The sequence below is a fragment of the Amblyomma americanum genome, chromosome 1 (genome assembly GCF_052857255.1).
Source record: "Amblyomma americanum isolate KBUSLIRL-KWMA chromosome 1, ASM5285725v1, whole genome shotgun sequence".
Lineage (NCBI taxonomy): Eukaryota > Metazoa > Arthropoda > Arachnida > Ixodida > Ixodidae > Amblyomma > Amblyomma americanum.
Window position 1 is genome coordinate 230,235,158 of NC_135497.1, and position 22,256 is coordinate 230,257,413.

The 22,256-nt window shown below is 42.0% G+C and overlaps 1 protein-coding gene across 1 annotated transcript in view; it reads left to right on the plus strand.

The window, feature by feature from the left end:
* LOC144114759 (medium-chain acyl-CoA ligase ACSF2, mitochondrial-like) overlaps positions 1-22,256 on the plus strand; it is a 102,137-nt gene that overhangs the window by 70,394 nt on the left and 9,487 nt on the right. Inside the window, exons 5-12 of the mRNA XM_077648708.1 lie at positions 4,420-4,538; positions 6,659-6,706; positions 8,017-8,122; positions 9,335-9,427; positions 11,706-11,854; positions 17,750-17,841; positions 17,997-18,070; positions 21,911-22,018. Coding sequence (XP_077504834.1) covers positions 4,420-4,538; positions 6,659-6,706; positions 8,017-8,122; positions 9,335-9,427; positions 11,706-11,854; positions 17,750-17,841; positions 17,997-18,070; positions 21,911-22,018 — 789 coding nt within the window. The remainder of the gene's footprint in view (positions 1-4,419; positions 4,539-6,658; positions 6,707-8,016; positions 8,123-9,334; positions 9,428-11,705; positions 11,855-17,749; positions 17,842-17,996; positions 18,071-21,910; positions 22,019-22,256) is intronic.

Genomic DNA, 22,256 nt, shown 5'->3' on the forward strand with positions numbered 1-22,256 from the left:
ATATATTTGAAATTAGAAAATATTCGATTCGCAACCAAAAATTTGACACATGCACACTACAAGCTTCTCGCCCTGTAAGAACAAACCTGAGTCATGGGTCAGAGGCACTCGCTTCTTTCAGCATGCCTCCTCTCTTGGTCTCCCCAGCTGTTATTTTTGCTCAAAGTGAACTCTGTCCTCGTGTAGCTTCGCAGCTTGCATTGGCCAAAACCATGTGAAGTACTGAGCAGTGCAGACCAGCAGCAAAAGGCATGCTTTACACCGCACAAACACAGAAGCTGGTTGGTGTGTGGTATAGTACACGGCGTGACCTACAGACCGTGCTTACTGCTGGCTGATAAGTGTTATTGAGAATTTTCACATCCCCAATCTCAATATATCCAAATCTTGTTGTGACAGCATTTCGTGTCAAGCAGTGATAAACAGTGCTTTTAAACAGTTTATCACGTGGCATGAAAAGTTTCAACTGCGCCAGTATTTAGAAACATGCGAGTTTAACATATATTTACTGTGCTCGTGCTCTTAATTTGCTCTAAAATGCTGCTCCACAGCTGCTCCAGAACGCACGTCTTCTGCCCCTTAGCTGCTCCACAACCTATTTTAGCCGTCCGACCCCTATTTTTCCTATGGGCACTAAACGTCCCTTGGACATCCTGCAGACATCCTGAACGTCCTCAGGACGCCCAAGGGAGATTCAATGCCCCCTGGGTTAAGGATATCTACAAACGAGTATATTCATGTGAACATATCCTTCAACCATTTTTAACTGTTTTCTTCAGTCCCAAGATATTTGTTTTTATGTTGAATGCCTAGAAAATTGAGATGACACATTGCTGGTCAGTGCAATGTTTTATATCCCACTGTTAGGTCAGATATTTGAAAAGTAAAAAAAAAGGCACAGGCGATCATACTGTATGATGCAACAAATCTGGGTTAGCAATACCGGTTGAACAATTCGGTTTTTTATTGATTGCTTTTCCATTGTGTCTTTGACTTGGGTCTTGCCGTCGCTTTTTCGTCCTACTGATGCATGGGGTTCTGGAAGGTGGAGGCTCATAGGTGGGAGATGCATTGTTATCAGTGGGTGCACCTCCGGGCCACTGGAGGGTGCCCTGATCCGCTAGGGGCACTGGGGTGGAGGCTTCGAGCATGCACGGACAAACACATGCACATATGCATGCACACCACACACGCAGAGATTTTTTTCCGAAAGGGGACTATACTTTATGCAGTAATATGAGCGTACAAAAAGAGCAACACCTGAAGGAGGTAGCTGCATAGCCATTCAAAGCAAAGGCAGTTCGCACAGCCTGCCATCAGTGCTGAACACGAAAGGGTGCCTACAGTGGCTAGTAGAACTGCTGCAGCTCTGTAACGTACTAGGCACCCCTACCTGCGGTGCCAATGCACTGCAGGGGCCAGCTGCCGTTTGATGGACAACATACTCAGAAAAAAAAATAGGGCCTCCTTCTTCGACCTAACAGCCATGGCAGGGTATTGCACTCACACAAGTACAGTACTCACGGATTGAAATAGGACATTCGGAGCGCTAGCCTTGCAGTGCCACGCAGGCATGTGGTAAGCCACAGGCCGGCTCATTGGCTACTGGAAGGAACAATTCTGCTTTGTAGATGTTCTCCCTCTCGCGCCATACCACAATGCACCACCTTGGTTCCATGAGCGTCTACGGGCGGCGCTCCATGAAGCGACGGCCACGCGCTCCGAATGTCCTATTTCAATCCGTGAGTACTGTACATGTTGCAGATGCATCCATCCACAGATGCCACTGCCGAGGGTGGTTTCTGCTTCGCTTGCTCTTCCCAAGTAACCACAGGTATCTGTGGAATTTGCACCAGAAATTTAAACATCTGCCTGTGTATATTTATATTAAATGCACGCAGGGAATCTGCATGTCTTCATTGTTCATTCCCAGATGTAAAATTGACATTTGCAAATGGAAATACTGATACCTAGACGTTTAAAATATTTTCATTTATGAGCATGAGGGCAGAGTCGTTTAGAGATACCTAAGTGATGCTATGATTAGGGTTAGGTTTGACAATGCTCAGCAGTGACAAGGAATGCAATGTCCAGTGTCAAGTCTTGTGCGGAGATAATTCGCATTGTGACTCTGAGGTGGCCGTCTGTCATCCTTGAATGCAGAGCAGATTTGTCCACGATCAATAAAGAAAAGAGGTGCTCGCACAAGCATGTGCTCCCAAGCATGGCAATGATCCTTGTCACTGGGTGCCGCAGAGTTGGAAAAATTCTCTGATCTAAAAAAGTGTAAAACTCTGGGACACCTCGTCTTCAAACTTCTGTCATAATGTGGTGCTTGCTTGAAGTTCAGACAGCTTCATTTGCAACTTGGGCTCAACTTCGGCGACTTTCACAGCGAAGGGTACAGAGAAAATTTCGAACTGTTTGGAAAGGCTGCTGATGTATTTCGAATTCTTCCTCGAGATTGCAGTCCAAATCTGCAAAAGCATCACAAGATTCTTGGGCAATATGATGCCCTAGTGACTTGAGAGTTGCAAAGTGGTCCAGCCTATTCTGGCTCTTATTCTGCTTTTTTCTGGCGCTGCCTGAGTTGTAATTTGGCCTGAAATGCATAAACACTCGTGCTCATTTTCGTTGAGATTTTTTGTTTTCTCTGAAGTTTTTTTTGTTCAAGATATTCAGGTGATCACACATGTCTGTGAGAAATGCAAGGGAACAAAGCCACTTCTCATTTGACAGCTCAGCAGTTGGCTTATTTTTATCCTTCAAGAAGCAGTTGATATCCCCTGTGAAGTCAGAAAATCTCCTCAGGACTTTTCTGCAGCTCAACCAGCCACATTTGTGTGGTATAAGTTCTCTTTATGACTGCATTCTTCCTCTTGTAACAGAGAGGCGGACTGACGATGGTTGAGCACTCTTGAACAAATGAATGAATCACTACTGGTGTAGCCAGAACATCTAGCATATTGCCGCAACCTTGTGCGCAGTGACCTGTGGCGAGGCCCCCGAGTTCTGTGATTGTGATGTGGAAATGTTGATATATCACCGACGGGCTCATCAGCTTCAATTCTCAAATATTTGCACACACCACTTGTGATTTGAAAGACATTCTTTAATTCCTGATGGGATGGGGTAGTGGCTGTTCTATGTTGTTGGTGTGCTTTGTCAGGTGGCTATCTTGTCTAGCATCTTTTTTGCAAGCATTCACTTCTTGAGCGGTATGGCATTGCCCACATTTGGGCACAAGCATTGCTTTCCTGGCCTTAGCTTCTTAAAAAGTAGAGAAAGATGTTCTTCCTGAAAGAACAAACAGTTCTTTCTGAAAGAACAAACACTTCTTTCATGCTCTGATGAGCATCAAAATTTCAAGCTTCCACTTCTCCACTCACATGGCACTGTTCTTTTTTTGTGTCGAACTCAATATTTATAACATGCACACTGGAGGGCACTAGAAGCTACTGAGTTGCAGATTAGTGTTTGGAATTTGTTCCATGTAGCCTAAAAATAATATTCAGCTTTAACAATTTGGCTGACTGAAGCCACCGTTGTCTATGTTTGTCATGATGGGTTTCCAAATTGCAAATGAAAGTAGAATTCTTGCACCATGGAAGCAGAATTATTTAACATTGTTTTTGAGCCCAGTTGAATGGCTGGAAGCTAATGAGAAGGGTTGAACTTAAATTTAGGACAACGCAGTGAGCTATGGAAGGAAAATGATTGGTACAACATTAAGAGACAGGAAGAGAGCATAGTGGGTCAGAGAACAAACACGGGTTAATGGCATGCTAGTCAAAATCAAGGAGAAGGAATGGTCTTGGTCAGGGCATGTATTGTGAAGGCAAGTTAACCGGCGGTTGGTAAGGGTAACAGACTGGATTCCAAGAGAAGGCAAGCATAGCAGGGGGCAGCAGAAAGTTAGGCGGGAAGATTAAGAAGCTTGCGGGGATATGTTGGCCACGGCTGGTACAGCTAGACAAGGTTAGTTGGAGAGATATGGGAAAGGCCTTTGTCCTGCAGTGGGCATAGTCAAGCTGATGATGGTAATGAATAGTTGACAGAACACATTCAGAAGATTTGCTCTATATATTTCATGCAAAATTCTGTTTTGGGATGGTATGTGGGGTAGCTGTAGAAAATATTTCATGCTAAAAAGGTTTGTGTTTAACTTGATTTATTCAAGATGTTGTTGATATTTAAAGTTTGAAAAACTATGTACCATTTGCCTCACAACATTAAAATTTGACATGTAAAAGGATACAAAATGTGTAGGTAATGGGGCAATTTGAGGAAACAAACGTCTCTCTGGCATTTTATTGTCAATTCCATTTCTACTGTAAATAAAGGGAAAATGCTTGAGAAAATTTTTTTCATGTTTGGAGTGCAATTGCAGAGCATTTGTTTTTTCTCTGTCATACACAGGTGCGTTTTGCAGGCATATTCATTCCGGAATCATTCAAGGTTCTCAAGTACTATGAGACACTTTGTGCCATGATTCCTGAACTGAAGGACTCCAATCCTGGGCAGCTGAACTGCAAGAAGTGAGACAGAATTTGCATTTTTTTTTTTAAATTTAAAAGCATAACCTAATTGGCTTTACATGTGTTGTGTTCTTGACCTTGGCTTACAGGTATTTTAGTTATGCATATAGTTCATGCTGAAATATTACTAAAAATAAAATAAAATAAAATGTTAAAATTTATGTACGGTAAAAAAAGTACTTTTGGTCTCAAAAAAGGCTAATATATTTTGCGACTATACATTGCAGAGGTGTGAAAGGTACCGTAGTATTTTGTGTTTGCATGCACGCTTTGCATCTTCAGAAGTTGAAAGTGTGACACAGATACTGGAGACACAGCACCACATTTCCCCCTGTACATATACACTCGAGCCCACCAATTACGAACATGACTGTCATGTCAGTAGCGCACTAAGTCAAGCATTAAAAAAACCAACTATGACCATTTGCCACATCACGTGCCATTCATTGCTTTATCCTGGTTTCCATGAGGCGAAGTTTCATGGTGTGCTCTCTCTGTGGTATGCGAGAGTCACTATCGGCCCAGCGTAGTTTTTATCCTGTCTGGTGCATTTTTGTGTCAATGCCTGCCTTTGCCTCCAATGCCTGAACATATACCCACGATTGGCACAGACTTGTTCACCTTACTTTTGTAAATATTGTAAACAGAGTATAAAGCTCTCCTCTGTCCTTTCTCATTGTTGCTTTCCTCAATACTTCTTGCTATATTCTCCCTGTCCCTAAAACTTCAATGGTCTAAAACTCCAGAAACGATACTTCAGCATCATAGCTGTGATTTGGCATGCATAACAGCTTTCTAATAGCACTGGTTAGCAAGTGACAGTATATGTTACATTGATGATAACATATGTTGTGGAGTCTAACTTTTGATAGGCGCTGTTCGCCCTCATCTGGAAACGAAGCCTTTCCTTGAGTGGCAAGTGCTATTGAGGGTTACAGGAACATAACAAGAATTGCATCACTACCAAGCCACCGCGGTGGCTCAGTGGTTATGGTGCTGGGCTGCTGGCCCGAAAGACGCGGGTTCGATCCCGGCTGTGGCGGTCGAATTTTGATGGAGGCGAAATTCTAGAGGCCCGTGTACTGTGCAATGTCAGTGTACGCTAAAGAACCCCAGGTGGTCGAAATTTCCGGAGCCCTTCACTCCGGCGTCCCTCATAGGCCGAGTCACTTTGGGACGTTAAACCCCATAAACTATAAACCAGCATCACTACCAACTGATTGTTGGATATCTTTCTCAAATAGATTTAAAGCAGTTGTTAGTTTTCGTACTGCACCTCAGGTCAATGGTTTACAGTGGTAAAATATATATTTCAGAAAGCCAGTTTCTGGGCAGGCGTCAGCTTCAACTTCCCTCTCATAGCAGTGCTACGAGTGGGAGAAACTGATTCCCCATCTGCTTAATGACTTCCAACCAAGTGAAACCCCTTCATATAAAATGAAAAAATCGCACAGTTAGTTTTTCTGTACTAACTCCATCATGGGAACTTCACGTTTTTTTCGTATCATGTCACACCATCAGCGACATGAAAAACTCGTCACCAACATACCCATGCCTTAATAGTTAATACCATGTTTCTTAGAAATGAGCTTGAGCTCATACTTTTCATGTACTATAAAGAAGTGAAATTTATTGCCTAAAATCATTAATATGCCCACTGAAAACTTTGAGAAGCTCATGAGCAAAAATAGAAAACTTTGATGTCTTTTTCAAAAACTTTTTGTTTTGTTCTTTTGTATCGTGTTATTAAAAACGTCCTTCATCCTTCCTTCTTCCTGCTTGGACCCCATGAGATCTGCAGTATTATGTAAATAAATAAATGAAAACAAATAAAAAAATCTAGTTTTACCCAGAAACAAAAAAGGGTTGCAGGTGTATGAATTAATCTGAGAAAATACTGCAAATGCCAGTCTGTTGCTCACTTCTGTTTGTGAGGTCCTGTTGCATCTGTTTTCCTTTATCGCTGGAGTGGGACCTCTGAGTCATTTACATGTTCAAGCTACAGTTTTGTTGAACTGTTAGTGGTCACTGTTTGAATCTTTAGCTGCCTCCAAGTATATCTCTCTTTCTCGTGCATTTCTTCATGACACTAATGAATGGTGCGATGCCACCTCTTGCAGGTACCCATTCTTGAAGACTGTTATTGTGGACAGTGACAAAGCATTGCTGTGAGTTATTTATTTGTTCCTTGGCGTACTGGGCACAAAAGGACCTTTGGCGGCAACATTTTGGCAGAGGTAGATGTGGTGTGCATCTTGCATTAAAGGTGTACTAAAGAGGAATATGAACTCGTCTTTTTACCGTGGGAACTCTATCTACACGTTCTGGGCAGCCGGTGTTCATGTTGTCTTTCTTCTCCATTCGTCCTTGTTTCTTGCGCTGGTACTATGTTCCATACATTCTTAGAAACTTTGAGTTATTGTCATCTGTGGCCGATTGCTCTAATTAAACTGGATTAAACGTCCCGGCTCCCGCCTTTTTTCTAACTGAACACGGTAGGTAGACGGAGTCAACCAACGCGTGGAGTGCCTTTCAGCCAGTTCAGTGGCGGTTTCTCTTTCACTTTTATTTTGTTTTTTAGGTTTCTGTGAATAAACAGTTTCAGTCACAGACAATATAGCCGCAAATTAGGCCCACGGAAATAAAAATAGACGTGGACTCTTTGGTTTACGTGCCACTCTGCCGATGACAGAGCAGCAAGCCGCCGCGGAACTGGCTGACGCATTGGCTGACTCCTATCTACCGTGCCAAGTTAAAAAAAAATGCGGGAGCCGGGACATTAGTCCAATTTTTTAGGGAAATCGGCTGCACAGGACAATAATTCGAAGTTTCTAAGAATGCCCGGAACGTGTAGATAGAGTTACCACAATAAAAAGACGAGTTCAGATTACTCTTCAGTGGACCTTCCAAGCATTTGTATAAAAAATTCACAGGGACACCTAATTACCTTATCCGTTGACAGTGCAATAACATTAGAAGCTGTTGAAGCCCTTACTAAAAGTTACGTCAGTTCTGGCCTGCTGGCATCACTTCCCTTCAGCCAGTAGGCAAATTTTGTGACCAGCAACACATTTTTTTCCTGATGAGGCTTTTAATGCTATTGCATTAAAAAAATTTTTGTGCTCCTGAGATGCCTTGGTAACATGAACTCATTCGTAGGAATGAGTTGCCTTTGAATAGCTCCATTCTGCATAGATGCCAGTTCACAAAAACAGGCTTGAGAAACCATTGACTAGTTCTGGTCATAAGTTTATATGCAAGTTAAAAGCAGAAATGGAATGACTGCTTTGATCTACAGTTTAAACAGTTCATCATGCTGAAGAGGGTGTCTCAATTTGAAGTTGTTTGGCTTCATGTGGTACTGACGTAGATGAAAGTATTTTAGCAATTCGGGGTTATTGTCTATGTAAGCATTCATTTTATGTGTTTGCATGTATGACGTACATACCCTTGACGCTGTCCGTGCTCATTATACCAGGGGCTGCATCAATTGGCAGGAGATTCTGCAAGGCGGAAATGCTGACATAGCTGAGGCGGAGAGGAGAGTCGGCATGGATGACCCTGTCACCATTGTGTTCACTTCTGTGAGTATGCAGCTTCTTTTATGTGGTCTTCTTGTTCATGGACAAGAGAACTGAAACAGGGGGAGAAGTTTTTAGTGGTGGTCGTTAAATACCATTGACTCTCGTTAAGTTAATGTGATTGAAATAGTAAAAAATATCCAGGTAAATGGTTTATGTAGTAGAAGCAAGGGTACTATGCCTTTGGAATGACATTGTCTTGGAGCCATGATATACTTCAAGTAAAATAGTTTCTTGTAATAAAGCTTGCCATATGCAGAAAACAGAGAAGTATACTGATGCTGCTTTACTTGATATTACATGTGTCATACCAGGTTGCATAGCCTGAGAAATTGGCAGGAATAAGCAGTGGAACTTTAGCAACTTCAGTAGCAACTGAAATTCAGCAATGTCTATAGGAGCTTTTTTGCAACATCCACTGGCACCGCCTCAAAGTATGGTCATTCTTAGCTCACCACAACAAAGGTTGCATTTCTAGTCCATTGAAATTGTTTGTCACAAATTGGTCACATCACAGGACAGGTGCAGAAATCCTATGAGGCTTGAAAAATAAGTTGTGCTGAGAAATATGTCGCATAAAAGTGCACCAGTGATGGCTCAGAGATTGTAAAGAAAGTCCGTAGTGAGATGTCTATGTTTATAAGACTGTGCTGTCAATAACAGGTGTGCCACAACTGGCTTGTGAGGTTGCACTGGACACTGGGCTGTGGGAAACAAGCCTAAAGGGCTAAGTTCAAAAAGGTTCGAAAAAAATATAATACTATATAGTGTATCCAGGAACTGAACATTTTGGTTTATGGAAGTGAAATTATCTTCTGTGTGTCCAAGAATTGAACCTTGTGCTCTGTTGTTAACAATGACATTTATATCATTCCAAGGAGAAGAAACAAGCTAAATTTTTGTTGTTAGAATCCCATTAGTTATCTCTCTTGCTTCTCTTGCTTACTCTGAAGTCAGACAGGGAGTGCCATAGTCCTTTCACAGCATGCAGAAGGATGCCACATATACCTTGAGATGTGGGTGTTGGCTTGTATGCCAAATTATAAGACTGCATGAAAGCAAAGAACTATCTAATTATTATTGCAAATCGTTATGTCATAATTGGTGGCAGAAATAACCAAGTGAGCATGATTCTCTGTTGTGCAAAACATAATAGTTCAGATATTTGCCTGATGCCTTCTAAGCTTCTTATTCAGTTGTAAAATGTCTTTTCAGGGGACTACCGGAACACCAAAGGCAGCTATGCTTTCCCACCATGGATTTGTGAACAATTCAATTATGTATGACCATGCTGCACCTGACCTTCAGGTGAAGCAGTAAAACACGTTTCTGGGCAAGTGAGTGCATAGCTTGAGAAGATGAAGCGCAAAAAAGGATGGCACACAGAAGTAGGGATATGCACATATCCCATCGTTCCTACTTCTGTGTACGCTCCTTTCTTGCACTTCATCTTCTCAGGTGAAGCCTTCTGCATTGATACTTGTGTGCCTGCAAAACAAAGTTCAAAATCATTTGGACAGTGAGGTGATGAGTCTCTTTGTGGCAATTACATTTTTGTATTGAGAGAATGGTTTTAGAGACACCAGTGTTTATGGAACTCCTTATACTCAAAAGTCAGTCAGCAGCCAAGTTGCAAAAGAGCCGCAGAATTTCTTTGACACTTGGATTATTTTTAATGAATACCTACAGTTCTCAGCCTCCAACTGCATAGTTCATTGAAAGCCTGCAACAACTTACAGGAGTTCTTAGATGAAAACCAACCATATCTCGATCAGATCGCCAGCATGAATAAATATAAAAGCAATGAGGGCACATGAACTTGCCACCTCTGACGGAAGGCAGAAGGTCATGGGCATGGAATAGACATGGAACGGGGGAAGATCATAGAGCAGTATTTTCTGGCACTGAAGTGCAACAGCTTTCATAGGGACATCCTGCCTAGTGGCCTAACCATCAGCAGTGCTTACTAGTGCGAAGTTCTTGAAAATGTAACACTTTGGAAAGAAAGGGGTTTGAGCACTGAAAATGTATTTCTGCAGGACAATGTGCACATGTTTACTGTAACTACTGATTTCATATGAAAGAAATTCCACTACAAATTGCTGCAGTATCCTCTTTATATTTTCAACCATGTTCATAGTAGTTTTTACTTGTTGTATTCTGTGATACCATTTGTTGTTGGTGGCCATTTTTCAGCAGTGTTGAAGAAGTGAAGTAGACAGTCAGATGGTGTGACTGCAGTACAGTGAAAAGCCTTTCCTGTATGCTGGTATCCAAGCCTCAGTGAAGCATTGGGCATTTAGTTTAGTGGAGGAATGAAGTACTCGTATTCCCTTCATCTGGATGCACTTTCTCAGTGTGAAAATAGAATTCCTTGTTTGACTTGAATGACTCACGTAATTGTGCAGGCGTGCAATCCTTTCCCCACAGCAATGGGGATTTACCATGCTCCATCATCAGCATCCTGCCTTGCACATTCAGCTAGATTGCATAGTGTTTTACTCAAGTGGTAACTTAGAGGAACATAATTAAGCATTCAAAGGGCATCTGCACAAAAATTAGGTGCTCACTGTAAATGCGTATTGTAGTCTATGCTCTTCTTAGCACAACCGTCAGTGATGTCAAAAGGTCCTGTGGCCCTGCTTACGTCTTCTCTAATGCCATGCAAGCAATAAGTAATATACAGTTTGTCCCAACACAATGAGTGCTTGTTTTCTAACCTGATGCGCTTACATCACACTGCCGTTTTTTGCATTGCATCCAATTCCCCAAGGTGGGAAAGTGTTGGCATTACCTGGGAGTAGAAAAGTAATGGTGGCATTGGTACTAAGGCTACATTGCTACAAAATGCCCTTGTAGGGCCAGAATTTCTGCATGCTATAAAAAGGCCCAATTTTCAAAGCATTAGTAGTGTATAAACCTTGCTCACACATGCTAGAATGCCTCATGATCCATATGTGCACCTCTCTCTGCATATTCTTTGTACGGTAACTACCTCTGTAGGGTGGCCAGGCACAACATACAACCTCTGCTTCAACATGTGCTTTGTGTCTGGATCTTCTGTGGTTGTTACAGCTTTGCAGGGAAGCTAACTTAACTGCTTCAGAACTTGTACACACACTTACAGAAGTAAATGCAAAGAGAAAACAAATGCTAGTGCATATGGCATCTTGCAGATTTAGTGCAACAAAAGTGAAGTACAATAAATCTATTCTATTCTTCTCTCTATTCTTCTCTGTCATTCATTTTTGTTTTGCTAAATCTGCAAGGTGTATGTTAACAAACTAGCCCAATACACTTTACTGTTGCATACTGTGCTTGCGGTTTTGTACAAAAATGTTTGGCACACTTCTTTGTTTCTGATTACGTGCAGTCACTTTACGCTGAAAAATACTTGACCTTACTAATTGCCTCATAGGGGCATTTGCTGCTCATGCTACTGCTAACCTTAGTCTCCGCATGTGTTGTTATAGAAAGCTTATCTTTGTTTTAATCACACGGTAGGAGATAAGTTCATATCACATGGTTCTATCACAGTGCAACTCACATCTATCACATCTATGTTGCCTACTTTCTGTTGTTGCAGCACACAGTCCTGTGCAGCCCATTGCCTTTCTTCCACGTTTTCGGCATGACTACAGTGCTGGGATTGACTGTTGTGCGGGGTAACTGTTCTGTGGTTCCATGTGCTGGCTATGACACTAAAGAGATTCTCAAGTCCATTCATACCTATAGGTGGGTAAGTTTACTGGCTGTCATAGTTTTACAGTGCTGGGTGATATGCTTGTTCTTCTTTCATTTTTTCAGTCTTATTTACTACAATCAACTCTTATTAATTTGAACTCAAAAGGGACCGAAAATTTGATCGAATTACTCAGAGTTGAAAACAATAGGAACCTTTTTTTAAACACTCTATGTGTATAGGATCAAAGCATCAGTTTGAATAAGCCAACTGTGTGAATTAAACAAGTTCGAATTAACGAGAATTCATTGTATCTGAAAGGCAGCAGAGCATCACAGAACCACAAATGGAGTGCTACAATCTGGCCTATGAGCAACTAATTTTGCTTGAGATGAGTATATAGTGTTTTGTGGCTTTTAGTGTGGCCACTCATAAAAGCATGGGAGTTCCGGAGTAGTGTTTATTCATTCTGCGTTGTATACTATTGGTCAGGCTTCTTAACAGTTCCTTGCAGATAATTGCTTTCTTCATCGTAATTATATGCCCGACAGCTAAAAATAAACTTGGAAGTAGCAGCTGTTCTTCTAAGACTATATTGCTTTCTCTTTGAGCACCACAACTACACCAGCTAGTTGTTTCAGCGAATGTGAACCAGAATTTTTAAAAATAGGCTTTTTGGTATATTGAGATGTTCCCTGTGGCATTGCAACACCAGAGTTGGCAGAGTTCAGAAAACGGGTGAATCATGTTAGCTGCTAAGCTGGTTAACCATTTTCTAATAGTTAACTTTTTAAATACTACAGTTAGATGCCTAATTGTGATTGGAAATTTTTCACGGCGCTTAGTAAAAGCCATATCACTTTCCAGAATTTCTAAAATGCCAAAGTTATTACTGTGGGCGCTTTGGCCCGACAAATTTTCAGCGTCATGCGCCATTATCAAAAATGCGCACGCCTAAGGCGCGCGGAACAGAGAAGGTCACATGGCAAGTGCACCACAGCGGTATGCACAGTCATGGACATCGCTTAGTGGCACATGGCAGCCATGGTTTGATGAGACACGATGCTGATGGAAGTTGCGTTTCTGAAATTCTTAAAAGTGATATGGCTTTTTATAACAGCCAGCTACAAATCCCCAATTTTAATCAAGCACCTAACTGTAAAAGTTAAAAAGTTAACTATTGGTAACTTAATTAAGTTCGCTAACTTAATTAGCTTACTTGACTCACCTGTTTTTTGATGTCCGTCTTGGTATTACAATACCACAGAAGACATCTCGGTACCTCAAAAAGCCTATTTAAAAAAATTCTGGTTCATCCTTGCTTTTGCTTAAACATGTATTAGGGCCCTTTGTTTTTAAGGACTAGGGGTGGGCGGGTAAAATATTGAGTGCTATTTTTTGAGTTGAAAACCAAATTGAGTTTTTCAAGAAATCCTTCCATAATCTTTGTTTTTAATTTTTGGCAGCAAACATATATAACTATTTGCACTTATTTCTGTGCCAGACATAAAGTGCTCTATTTTTGCTTATTATACTTTTATGAATGAGCTATGATGGCAGTTTTCATCCAAAAACTGTTTGCCAGATCAGACATTTTTTTCTCATTAATTACAATTTTTTCGTTTCACCCACCGTGACAAGATCTATTCAGCATAACAGTGGCCACTTTTATTTCACAACAGCCATGTGGCCGGGTGCCAGTAGGGTACATTGCATTCGGTACAAGGGTGCCATCAAGATGTCTAATCAACACCTCTATCCTGGCGACTTGCTTCTGTCATGCGTAGTTTTTGAACTGGTCTAAAAATTGACTAAAAGTAAAGGGATAACAAGGTTTGGATAGTGTTTAAATTCATCAGCCTATAAATGGGGGAAAAAGTGCTTTAGAATGGGTTCAAGACATTTGCTAGTTCTTATGCAGCGCCTTCAGTTTTTTTTCCACTGTCAAACTGCATTATTAGGTAGGTGCAAATAAATTGCTATGAAATCTGCTCAGAGGTCAAAATCAGGTAAAGTCATGTTTTACTTTGAAACGAAGGCCCCTACATATATAGCACTATTTGTGAACTGTGTTTGTTTGACGCTATAAGATGGATACCTCTTCTTGTATAAAACACATTCATCTGACACAAATGTCATGGCAGAAAAATAATCAGGCTGGTTTTTCTATTATTATAAGATAATTAACTTGATATAAATGACTTAGTAGTTGAATCGAAAAACAATTTTACAGAAAATACAGGTCTGTTTTGTATGGAGCAGTGCAGACGATATTAATGAAGCAATGTGCATGCAACCAAGTAAGCGTCTGTGATACATGCATAGCATGTGGATCTTTGATAGATAGAGAGCAGAGAAAATGGAATTGCTGATAGCAAAAACTTGAACATGGGGCAGGAGGAAAGCCTTAGTCCTCTAATGAGTGTTTCATAAAGAGGACACTTCAACAAAGATAGGCCCTTGTGTTGGAACACTGGCCAGCAAATTGGGGCTTTCCTTCCACCTCTTGTTGAAATTTGTGCTGTGCATAGCACGTATAGTCTGAAGTCTACAAGGTTTCCATAATCCATGATATATTGTGTAAATGTATGTGCTCTTAAATGTCAACTTTTGGTATTTTTGAAAAATTTTAGGAACATTGATGAGTGAAGAAAGTTGGGTGAGTTGGTATGTATTCATGGTTCAAAACAGCACAGCAAACACGGACAGAAGGGAGGATAGACAAGACAGGCGCTGGCTTCAACTTCAGGAACACTCCAATTCTTGTGATAATAACTCATCAAAATCGTCCATTAACCTTGCCCTGCACCATTGTTCATGTTGTTGCAGCCCGGTTTTTTCTAGTGCAGCCAATTTTTTTGGCATAGCGACCAAATGGCAAGAAAAATAATAGGAGCGTTTTGCGTGCGTAATTCTGGAGACACTTGCATTAGTCACCCGTAGTTGTGGTTTCACAAAGTGAATTAGATTTCCTTAACAGTGCCTATCTCGGTCAGTAGCATAAATAGGGACGCGTCCAGGGTTATCTTCCCAAATCTGGTCAGACTGTTTATTGTTGTTGGACACGTTAGTTCGTGCCTTGTGTGCCAGGCTTTGTATTTATTTATTGTCGTTTTTTTTTTGCAAGATTCATGCTGCATATATTCTTCCCTTCCTATAATAAAGCACAGTTGAAGTCAGCGCCCGTCTCGTCTATCCTTCCTTCTATCCGTGTTCGCTGGGCTGTTTTGAATCATGAACATTTCACTACAACGCAGACTGGATGTTTGTGACTTATTTGGTGTAGCACTTGGTTTTGTTTCTGCTACCTGCTCACCACATTTCATTTCAGCAAAGCTGCTTTTATGGAACATAAATTAGAATTGATAGGAAGCCTGCTTGTGTGAAGCCTGTTCTTCACGAAGTCTTCAACGCGGCTGTGCACTGCATGTATTTACTGCTTCACCTGGGCGGCTTACAGAAATTGTAACTGCACTTCTTTTGGCAGTGAGATGCAGAGAAAGGCAGTCTATAGTATACTCTCCTTTGCAGTTTAGTATTGCGAGTACAGCAGTATTTATGCCTGAATGGAAAAGCATCCATGTTTTTGACTACATGGCCATCAACTAACTTGAAGCAGCACCCTATCAGTCAGTAATTACGTGCTATTGAACAATGATCTAACAGTATAGAAAGGGGTCATGGTGCAGGCCACTTACATTAAAAAGTCTACAACTGAAAATAACAGGGTGTTGCGTATTAGTTAAGGAACTTCAAGGGTCATGGCTCTTTATTGGTCACTCTCTGCAAAGCCATATTTGTAGTGGAACCTCTTCTAAAGAGTGGCTGATGCTATTCCCCTTTTGCTTTCACTCCCTGCACTAACTGTGAAAATCCTTCATGACAGACAGTATGAAGCTGGTTGTCTTTTTTTACTTGTAGTTATTAGCCTTTGGAACTTCACCCATAGGCTGTCATTTTTCTCCTTTCCCTAGTACTAGGGCTCAGTGATTGGCTAATTAACTTTCTCATTAATTGCTAGTGCTTAGACTATATTTAACTGGGTAATTGGTGCAAGTCACATATGGCAAATGTGCAAAGCATGTTTGGGGGTAGGTTCTGCATTCAAGTAACCTATACCTTCTGTTACAGGAATATACGAAATACAATTTGTTTTTTTCTCACTGGTAGCATACATAGTACACAGAAAAAATAGTATGACAAAAACTATAGTCATGAAGGTTGTGCTTAGGCATAGTTGAAATATGCCTGTTAACCAAATAATGAACTTCCTGTTGCCAAAAGTATGAATTAAATTTTTTTGCATGCATCTGTAACCCATGTCTGAAGTGTTTGAGTACTTAGGGTTGACAGCAAATACAGATGGAAGGATTTCAACTCCGTTTTGTCAATAAGGCTGTAATACTAAACATTTGACTAGAAAACAGGGACACGAAATGTGTATAATTGTGTTCTCTTTTTAGACATTATAAATGAATGCAGCAGAATAACTAATTATGGAGCCACCTAAGCAATTATTACGATGTGTAAATGTGAGAGCATTTATACTTCTCGCTGAGTGTGTCGCTGAGTTGTCGGGGGATTGGGAGGTGAATGTTGTTTCATTGTAGCAGCTTGCCTCGCATGTTTTGCTGCGTTGTGATGGTCTTGTACTTTGTTGGCAGTGAACTGCCACCTCAGACCACATTTTGCTTGAGCGATTCAACTTCAGATGATGAATACTCCACAAGCCATGTTTACATGAATACGACAGTGGGCATTGTATTTCCTAACGTATCTTGTGGAGCAGAGACGCCACTATGTGCATGTACCACATCAGGTCTGTCGGGGTGGTGACCCCTTGCCCAGTGCACATGAGGGAGGAGTCCAGCCGCCCCCATATTGAGCGCAGTCTGCTTTGTTATCCAGCTGAGAGAGTACTGTATAGCCACTGCAGGGAGGAGGAGGGGCACCTCCAAACCAGTTTCCATTCACCGCGAAAGTTGGCTTGCCTTTCTCGATCTGCCCCTGCCTTGTGATGGCCAATTGCTTCAGGAGGGGTGATGACATCATTTGCGGGCCACGTCTCTGCCACGTGTTTCTGCCATCGCTTTCTGGCGACAGCGGGGTTCTCACTCAACGAGCCAAGTAATGCTCTCGCATTAATAAACTTATGAGGTTAACAGATATAAATTTAGTTGATACTCAGTCCTGTCACATATACTGAACATGATCTGGCTGTGTCGTGATTATTCAATATCACAAGGAATTGTACAGGGGCCAAAAACAAAGAGAAAGCCTGACTGTATTATGTATATGCACCCCAATTGTGCACAATACTGCTCACAAACTACTGCAGTACATTGCAAAATGGTCAGTAAAGCATAGCATGAAACAGCAGCATATGTAGCAAAGTTATAGATTGAATATACATGAATTATGCACTGTTGCATTGCATTTCTGCATCTGCATTGATAGAAAGCAGCAATGCAGGCAGTGAAATCTAGTGAAGTTACACACAATAAAAAAAATAGACACAGAAAGTAATAAGCCAGGTGACAGGAAAAATCTGCGCTAGTGTGATGGACTGATAGCCATGTGATAAATAAAACACTTAAGTGATAGGGTGCTCAAATGTACCTTTTGAATGAAGGTGCCATGCAAAGAGAATTTGTTGTGAAATCCCCTGACAGTTAATTTAACATAAATTGTTGCATGTTTTTAACTTCTTTTTTTTTTTACTGTGATTTGTGGAGTGTACACGAAGTTTGAGTTGTGAAGGGTTTATTGCAAGGGCAGTGTGCTGCTGCGCTCTTTTTTTTTTGCCCTGCTCTAGATTTATGTAATGCATTGTCCTCGTTGATGAATGCATAGAAGTTAGCTGTCTGTGTTTCACTGTTGAACTCCCATAAAGTGATTACTAATGTTGCAATTTTTCCTCCGCTTCCTTCTTTTTTCCTTTCTTTCAGGTGTTCACAGGTTGCAGGGGCACCAACCATGATTACCGACATGATCAATCATGCAGACTTCCACAAATTTGACCTTTCCAGCCTAACTAAGGGTGTGTGCTTTAGCTTGCAAATGGCATGTGCTTCTTTAAGCATGCTGTTGTATGTGTACATTGCACGAATGCTTTGTGGCATCACCTGGGCTGTTTGGAACTTTGGTGACTGTCCTCTCACCTTTTCTTTCTTCCTTCTTTTTCATTCGGAGCAGTTGTAATGGGAGGCAATGCAGTGACACCAGAAATGAGGAAATTGGCACGGGAAAAGCTTAAAGCTCATGTTTGGGTGAGTGCTCACATAAGTTATATTTTGCATTAGTGTACATAAAGCAGCTCTTCATATTTGTATTATTTGTCAGCTAATCACATGTTTATTGTGCTTTCTGTGTCAATATTATGCCATAGAACTCGGAGATTATGCTGCAACATCATAATGACAGTTCACTGTTGTAAACAAGTAAAGTGCTTGTGCAGTTGTGGACAAGAAGTTAATTATACACACATAGAGATTTCTTGGCAGGTAGTTAAAGTGTACAGCTTCTGCTGAATCACACATTACTGTGCACAGGTACGGACATACATAAATGGAGCCAGCTGTTTTGTTCCATGTCCAATCATGCCTATCCTACCAGAAATCAAGAAACGTCATGTGTCCTTGAGAAACTGGTCACTGATCGCTACCTTCGTGGATATGCTAGCTAGCTTGTCGGGATCACTGGTTCCATGCAGTTTCCATTAGGCAATGTGTAAATAAGGTCAGGAGGCCACAGCCTGCACATTTACTTCTGTTCGCACCTGTCCAGTAAAACCTCTTTAATTCAACCCCCTCCCTTAATTTGGAAACTCAGAAAGTTCGGACTACTGACGAGTTACCAGCCAACATCCACTTAAGTCTATGGCAGTGGACGCTGTTAATTCTGAACCTGCAGGGCTAGAACTGGTTAATCCGGACGGGCTCCCATAAAGGGCCGGGTCGAATTATGGTTTGCAAGGCAAGCGATCGCAAAACTGTACCCTTCCTCAAGGTTGAATTTCATGGTGAATTGTTGTGACACCTGCGCCTCTGAAGTGCACACAAGCATGGTGACTGTTGGAGGGCCCACATCGCTAGGCTGAAAAATAGTCTGGCAACGTAGTTTTTGGCCGGTTTGGTTTCTGAGCTTCGCTACCAACCCACGGCAGCTGTGGCTGTCAGCCAAGCATCAGCCAGCCAGCCGAGCCCCACCGTGCATGGTTTCAGATGCTGATTGGTGCGTAGGTGGTCTTTTCATGTTTTAATGCGAAAGCATTATATGGCTCGGCTCATCGGCAACAAAGCCCAGCGTTGTTGTCCGGACTAAGAGGTCCAAAAACTCTAGTGACAGCATCAGCACAGCTGCCGTAGCAACCATAAGAGAGCCGTAAGAGGATCCAGTATATACATAGACACCAATAGGCCTTATGCAAAAACTTGCACCCCCTTGCATTGACCGTGAGCGTTTCCGCCATGTTGGGGGATTCCAGTTACGACAGTATAAGGTACTACGGGATTAGTGACACGCACTTTCGCATATATCGTCATCCAAGATGCCTAGATACTGCTCTGTACCTTGCTGTACACAAAGAGAGCCCACAGATAACCAAGGAAACAAGTGAGGGTGCCAACCAAATTGGTTTTTGGGCAAAGGAAATGGCGTAGTATCTGTCTCACATATAGGCGGACGCCTGAACTACACCATAAGGGAAGGGATAAAGGAGGGAGTTAAAGAAAAAAGGAAGAAAGAGGTGCCGTAGTGGAGGGCTCCGGAATAATTTCGACCACCTGGACATCTTTAATGTGCACCGACATCACACAGCACACAGGCGCCTTAGCGTTTCGCCTCCACCGAAACGCAGCTGCCGTGGTCGGGTTCGAACCCGGGAACTCCGGATCAGTAGCCGAGCGCCCTAACCACTGAGCCACCACGGCACGCCACCCTCATAGACTTTATTTCTCGCCGGGAGCATGATGCGAGGCCGGCGGGAAGCCACTTGCTGATGTTGAGCGCTTTTCGAGAGGTGATCATTAGATCGCAGACGAAGTCACAAAACAAATAACATGAGCAGAACTAAAGAGGCCCAAAACTGAGCTGTTTGCTTCTCTTGTATTGGCCGAGGAGTACTCCTGCACTGCGTAAATTGGTCATTCACCGCTCGTGGTCGGCTGTTCGATCTTAGCGTATTTTACGAAGTTTGAATTTTCCAAGCGATGGTGTGCACCCACATTGCAGCATCTGCAGTCATGGTTTGGCCATCACTCTGCCGAACAACATCTATCGTGCAGCAAAGAAATGCGAGCAATAGCACAGATGATCAGGTCGTTTTTTTTTTTTCTAACACGCCGCAGCTACACTTGGGCTATGCATGAGGTGCATACTAGTGGAGGGCTACAGATTAATTTTGACCACCTGGGGATCTTTAACTCGTGCCGAAATTTCGACACACGGACGTTTTCGGTTTTCGCTTCATCACAAAAATGGCCGCCACAGTTGGGATTCCACCCGAGTCCTTTGGCTCAGCAGCCGTAGCTACCGAGCCACCACGGCGGGTTGATCAGGTCACTATCACAAGGCTATTTAGGCTTTATGCAAATGTCACAGCACCTCATAACGTCCCTAATGTTCGGCTAATTGTTGCGCTCTGTGTCTCTGTGTGTGGTGAAACGGCACAACATAACCGAAAGGTCATAGAAACTGAGCTTGCACAGTACCATCGGACGGCCTTAAGCACTTGTTAAAAACCAGCAATTAGCAAGTTTCACCAAGGCGTACTCGTAATCGAGCATGTAATCTCAAACGGCGCCATCCATGCAATGCGGATGCGGACACCTTACCAAGCTCATCGATATGATCATTGACGCAAGAAAACAAACTAACAGAGCACAACAACTGAAGGACAGTCAGAGTCTGACACTTTAAAGTGCAAAGAATAGATATACTTGTCCAGAACGCTTCCTGGTCTTCAGCGTCGCCAGCTGACATACGACTCCGTTGTGAATTTCTAGCTTCACTGCTGGTGCCTCTCTGACTGTTTTCGACGCAGAATAGGTATCCACAAAGTCGCTCAGAAATATGGGAAACACAGAAATGTCCGCAGATCATTCGTTGCTCATTATTTTTCTCTTAAACCTTAAAATAAAATAATCGCCAAACCGAGAAAGCCGCTCACACTGTCCGCACTAGGCAATCCTGTGACCGCAATCCCCCAACATGGCGTCGTTTGCTCGTTTCAGTTTTCTTTTGGTAGATGGTAGCAATTTTGCACAACGTCAAAGGCCTTTAGGGTAGACGCCTTCGACACCAAAGGCCTTTCGGGTGAAGACCGTTTGAAAAAACACCTTGACCTAAAGGCCTTTACCACAACGGTCTTCAACTTAAAAGCCTTTGAGACATTAGTACTAGTTACTAACTTGTACTAACTAGTAAACAAATATAGTTAACTAGCAGCCCACAATGAGACACAAATGGTTTCGCATTCACAGCATGTAAGTAACCTTAAGTGCCCTTCATAATTTTTTCTTAAAAGGCGACTCGTCGTTCAGCGCAAAAGTGCGTTTACCTCGCTTTTGTCCACGTGATTGCTTCGTTTTTCCAGTGCACTGAAACTGCACCCTCATAATGTGCTGTTTGCCTTTCGTGCGATGAAGCCGTCTCACATATGAAAACAGCAACTTCTGAGGAGGCCCCACCGCTACCGCATCACACCGTGGAAGAGGCCACAAACACTCTTAACATTATAGAAGTTCTGCTTCGACGCTCCCTACATTGTGCACGGCAATGTTGGGACAGAACCGAGAAAAATTGCCACCGCTGCAACAGTTTTCATCTTAAAAGCAGATGTCCAAACATTGCCCAGTTTTATACCAAATAAATTTGCAATGATCAAATGGTGTTTGGCAATTTTTTGAGGCCATTCGATAATTCTAACTTCAGATATTTCTGCACTTTTTTCCCAATGCCAAGATTTTACTATATGTGAGGATCCCTATTTTGCTTTTTTACAGTAAGCACTTGTAGCTCTAAGCAAGTGGCTCTGCTTTCTCTTTTGTGGTAAAGGTATAACACTGCTTAGTGTACAAATTGTTTGACTAAATGCATCCCTCTACCAGGTTGGCTATGGAGCTACAGAGACAACCACAGTTTCTACATTGCTGACAGAGAAAGATCCTGAAAGCAAGCAGAGCACAACTGTGGGAAAACCAGTGGGCCATGTTGAGGTAAGCTAGATGAAAAAATGTGGTGTTTTGTCAGATGCTGCATTTTGGCATGAAAAAATTAACTTGACAAAGCAAGAATCATTCAAAGTTATTTGTTGACTACATTCTTGTTCCATGGAGAATGGTAGCTAGTCATGGATGAATATACAATGTGCAGAAGAATTAAATTTTAGTGACAGTGAATGTCACAGGCACTGTGCTTATGTTCAGTACCTTGCATGAGGACTGAAAATCAAGC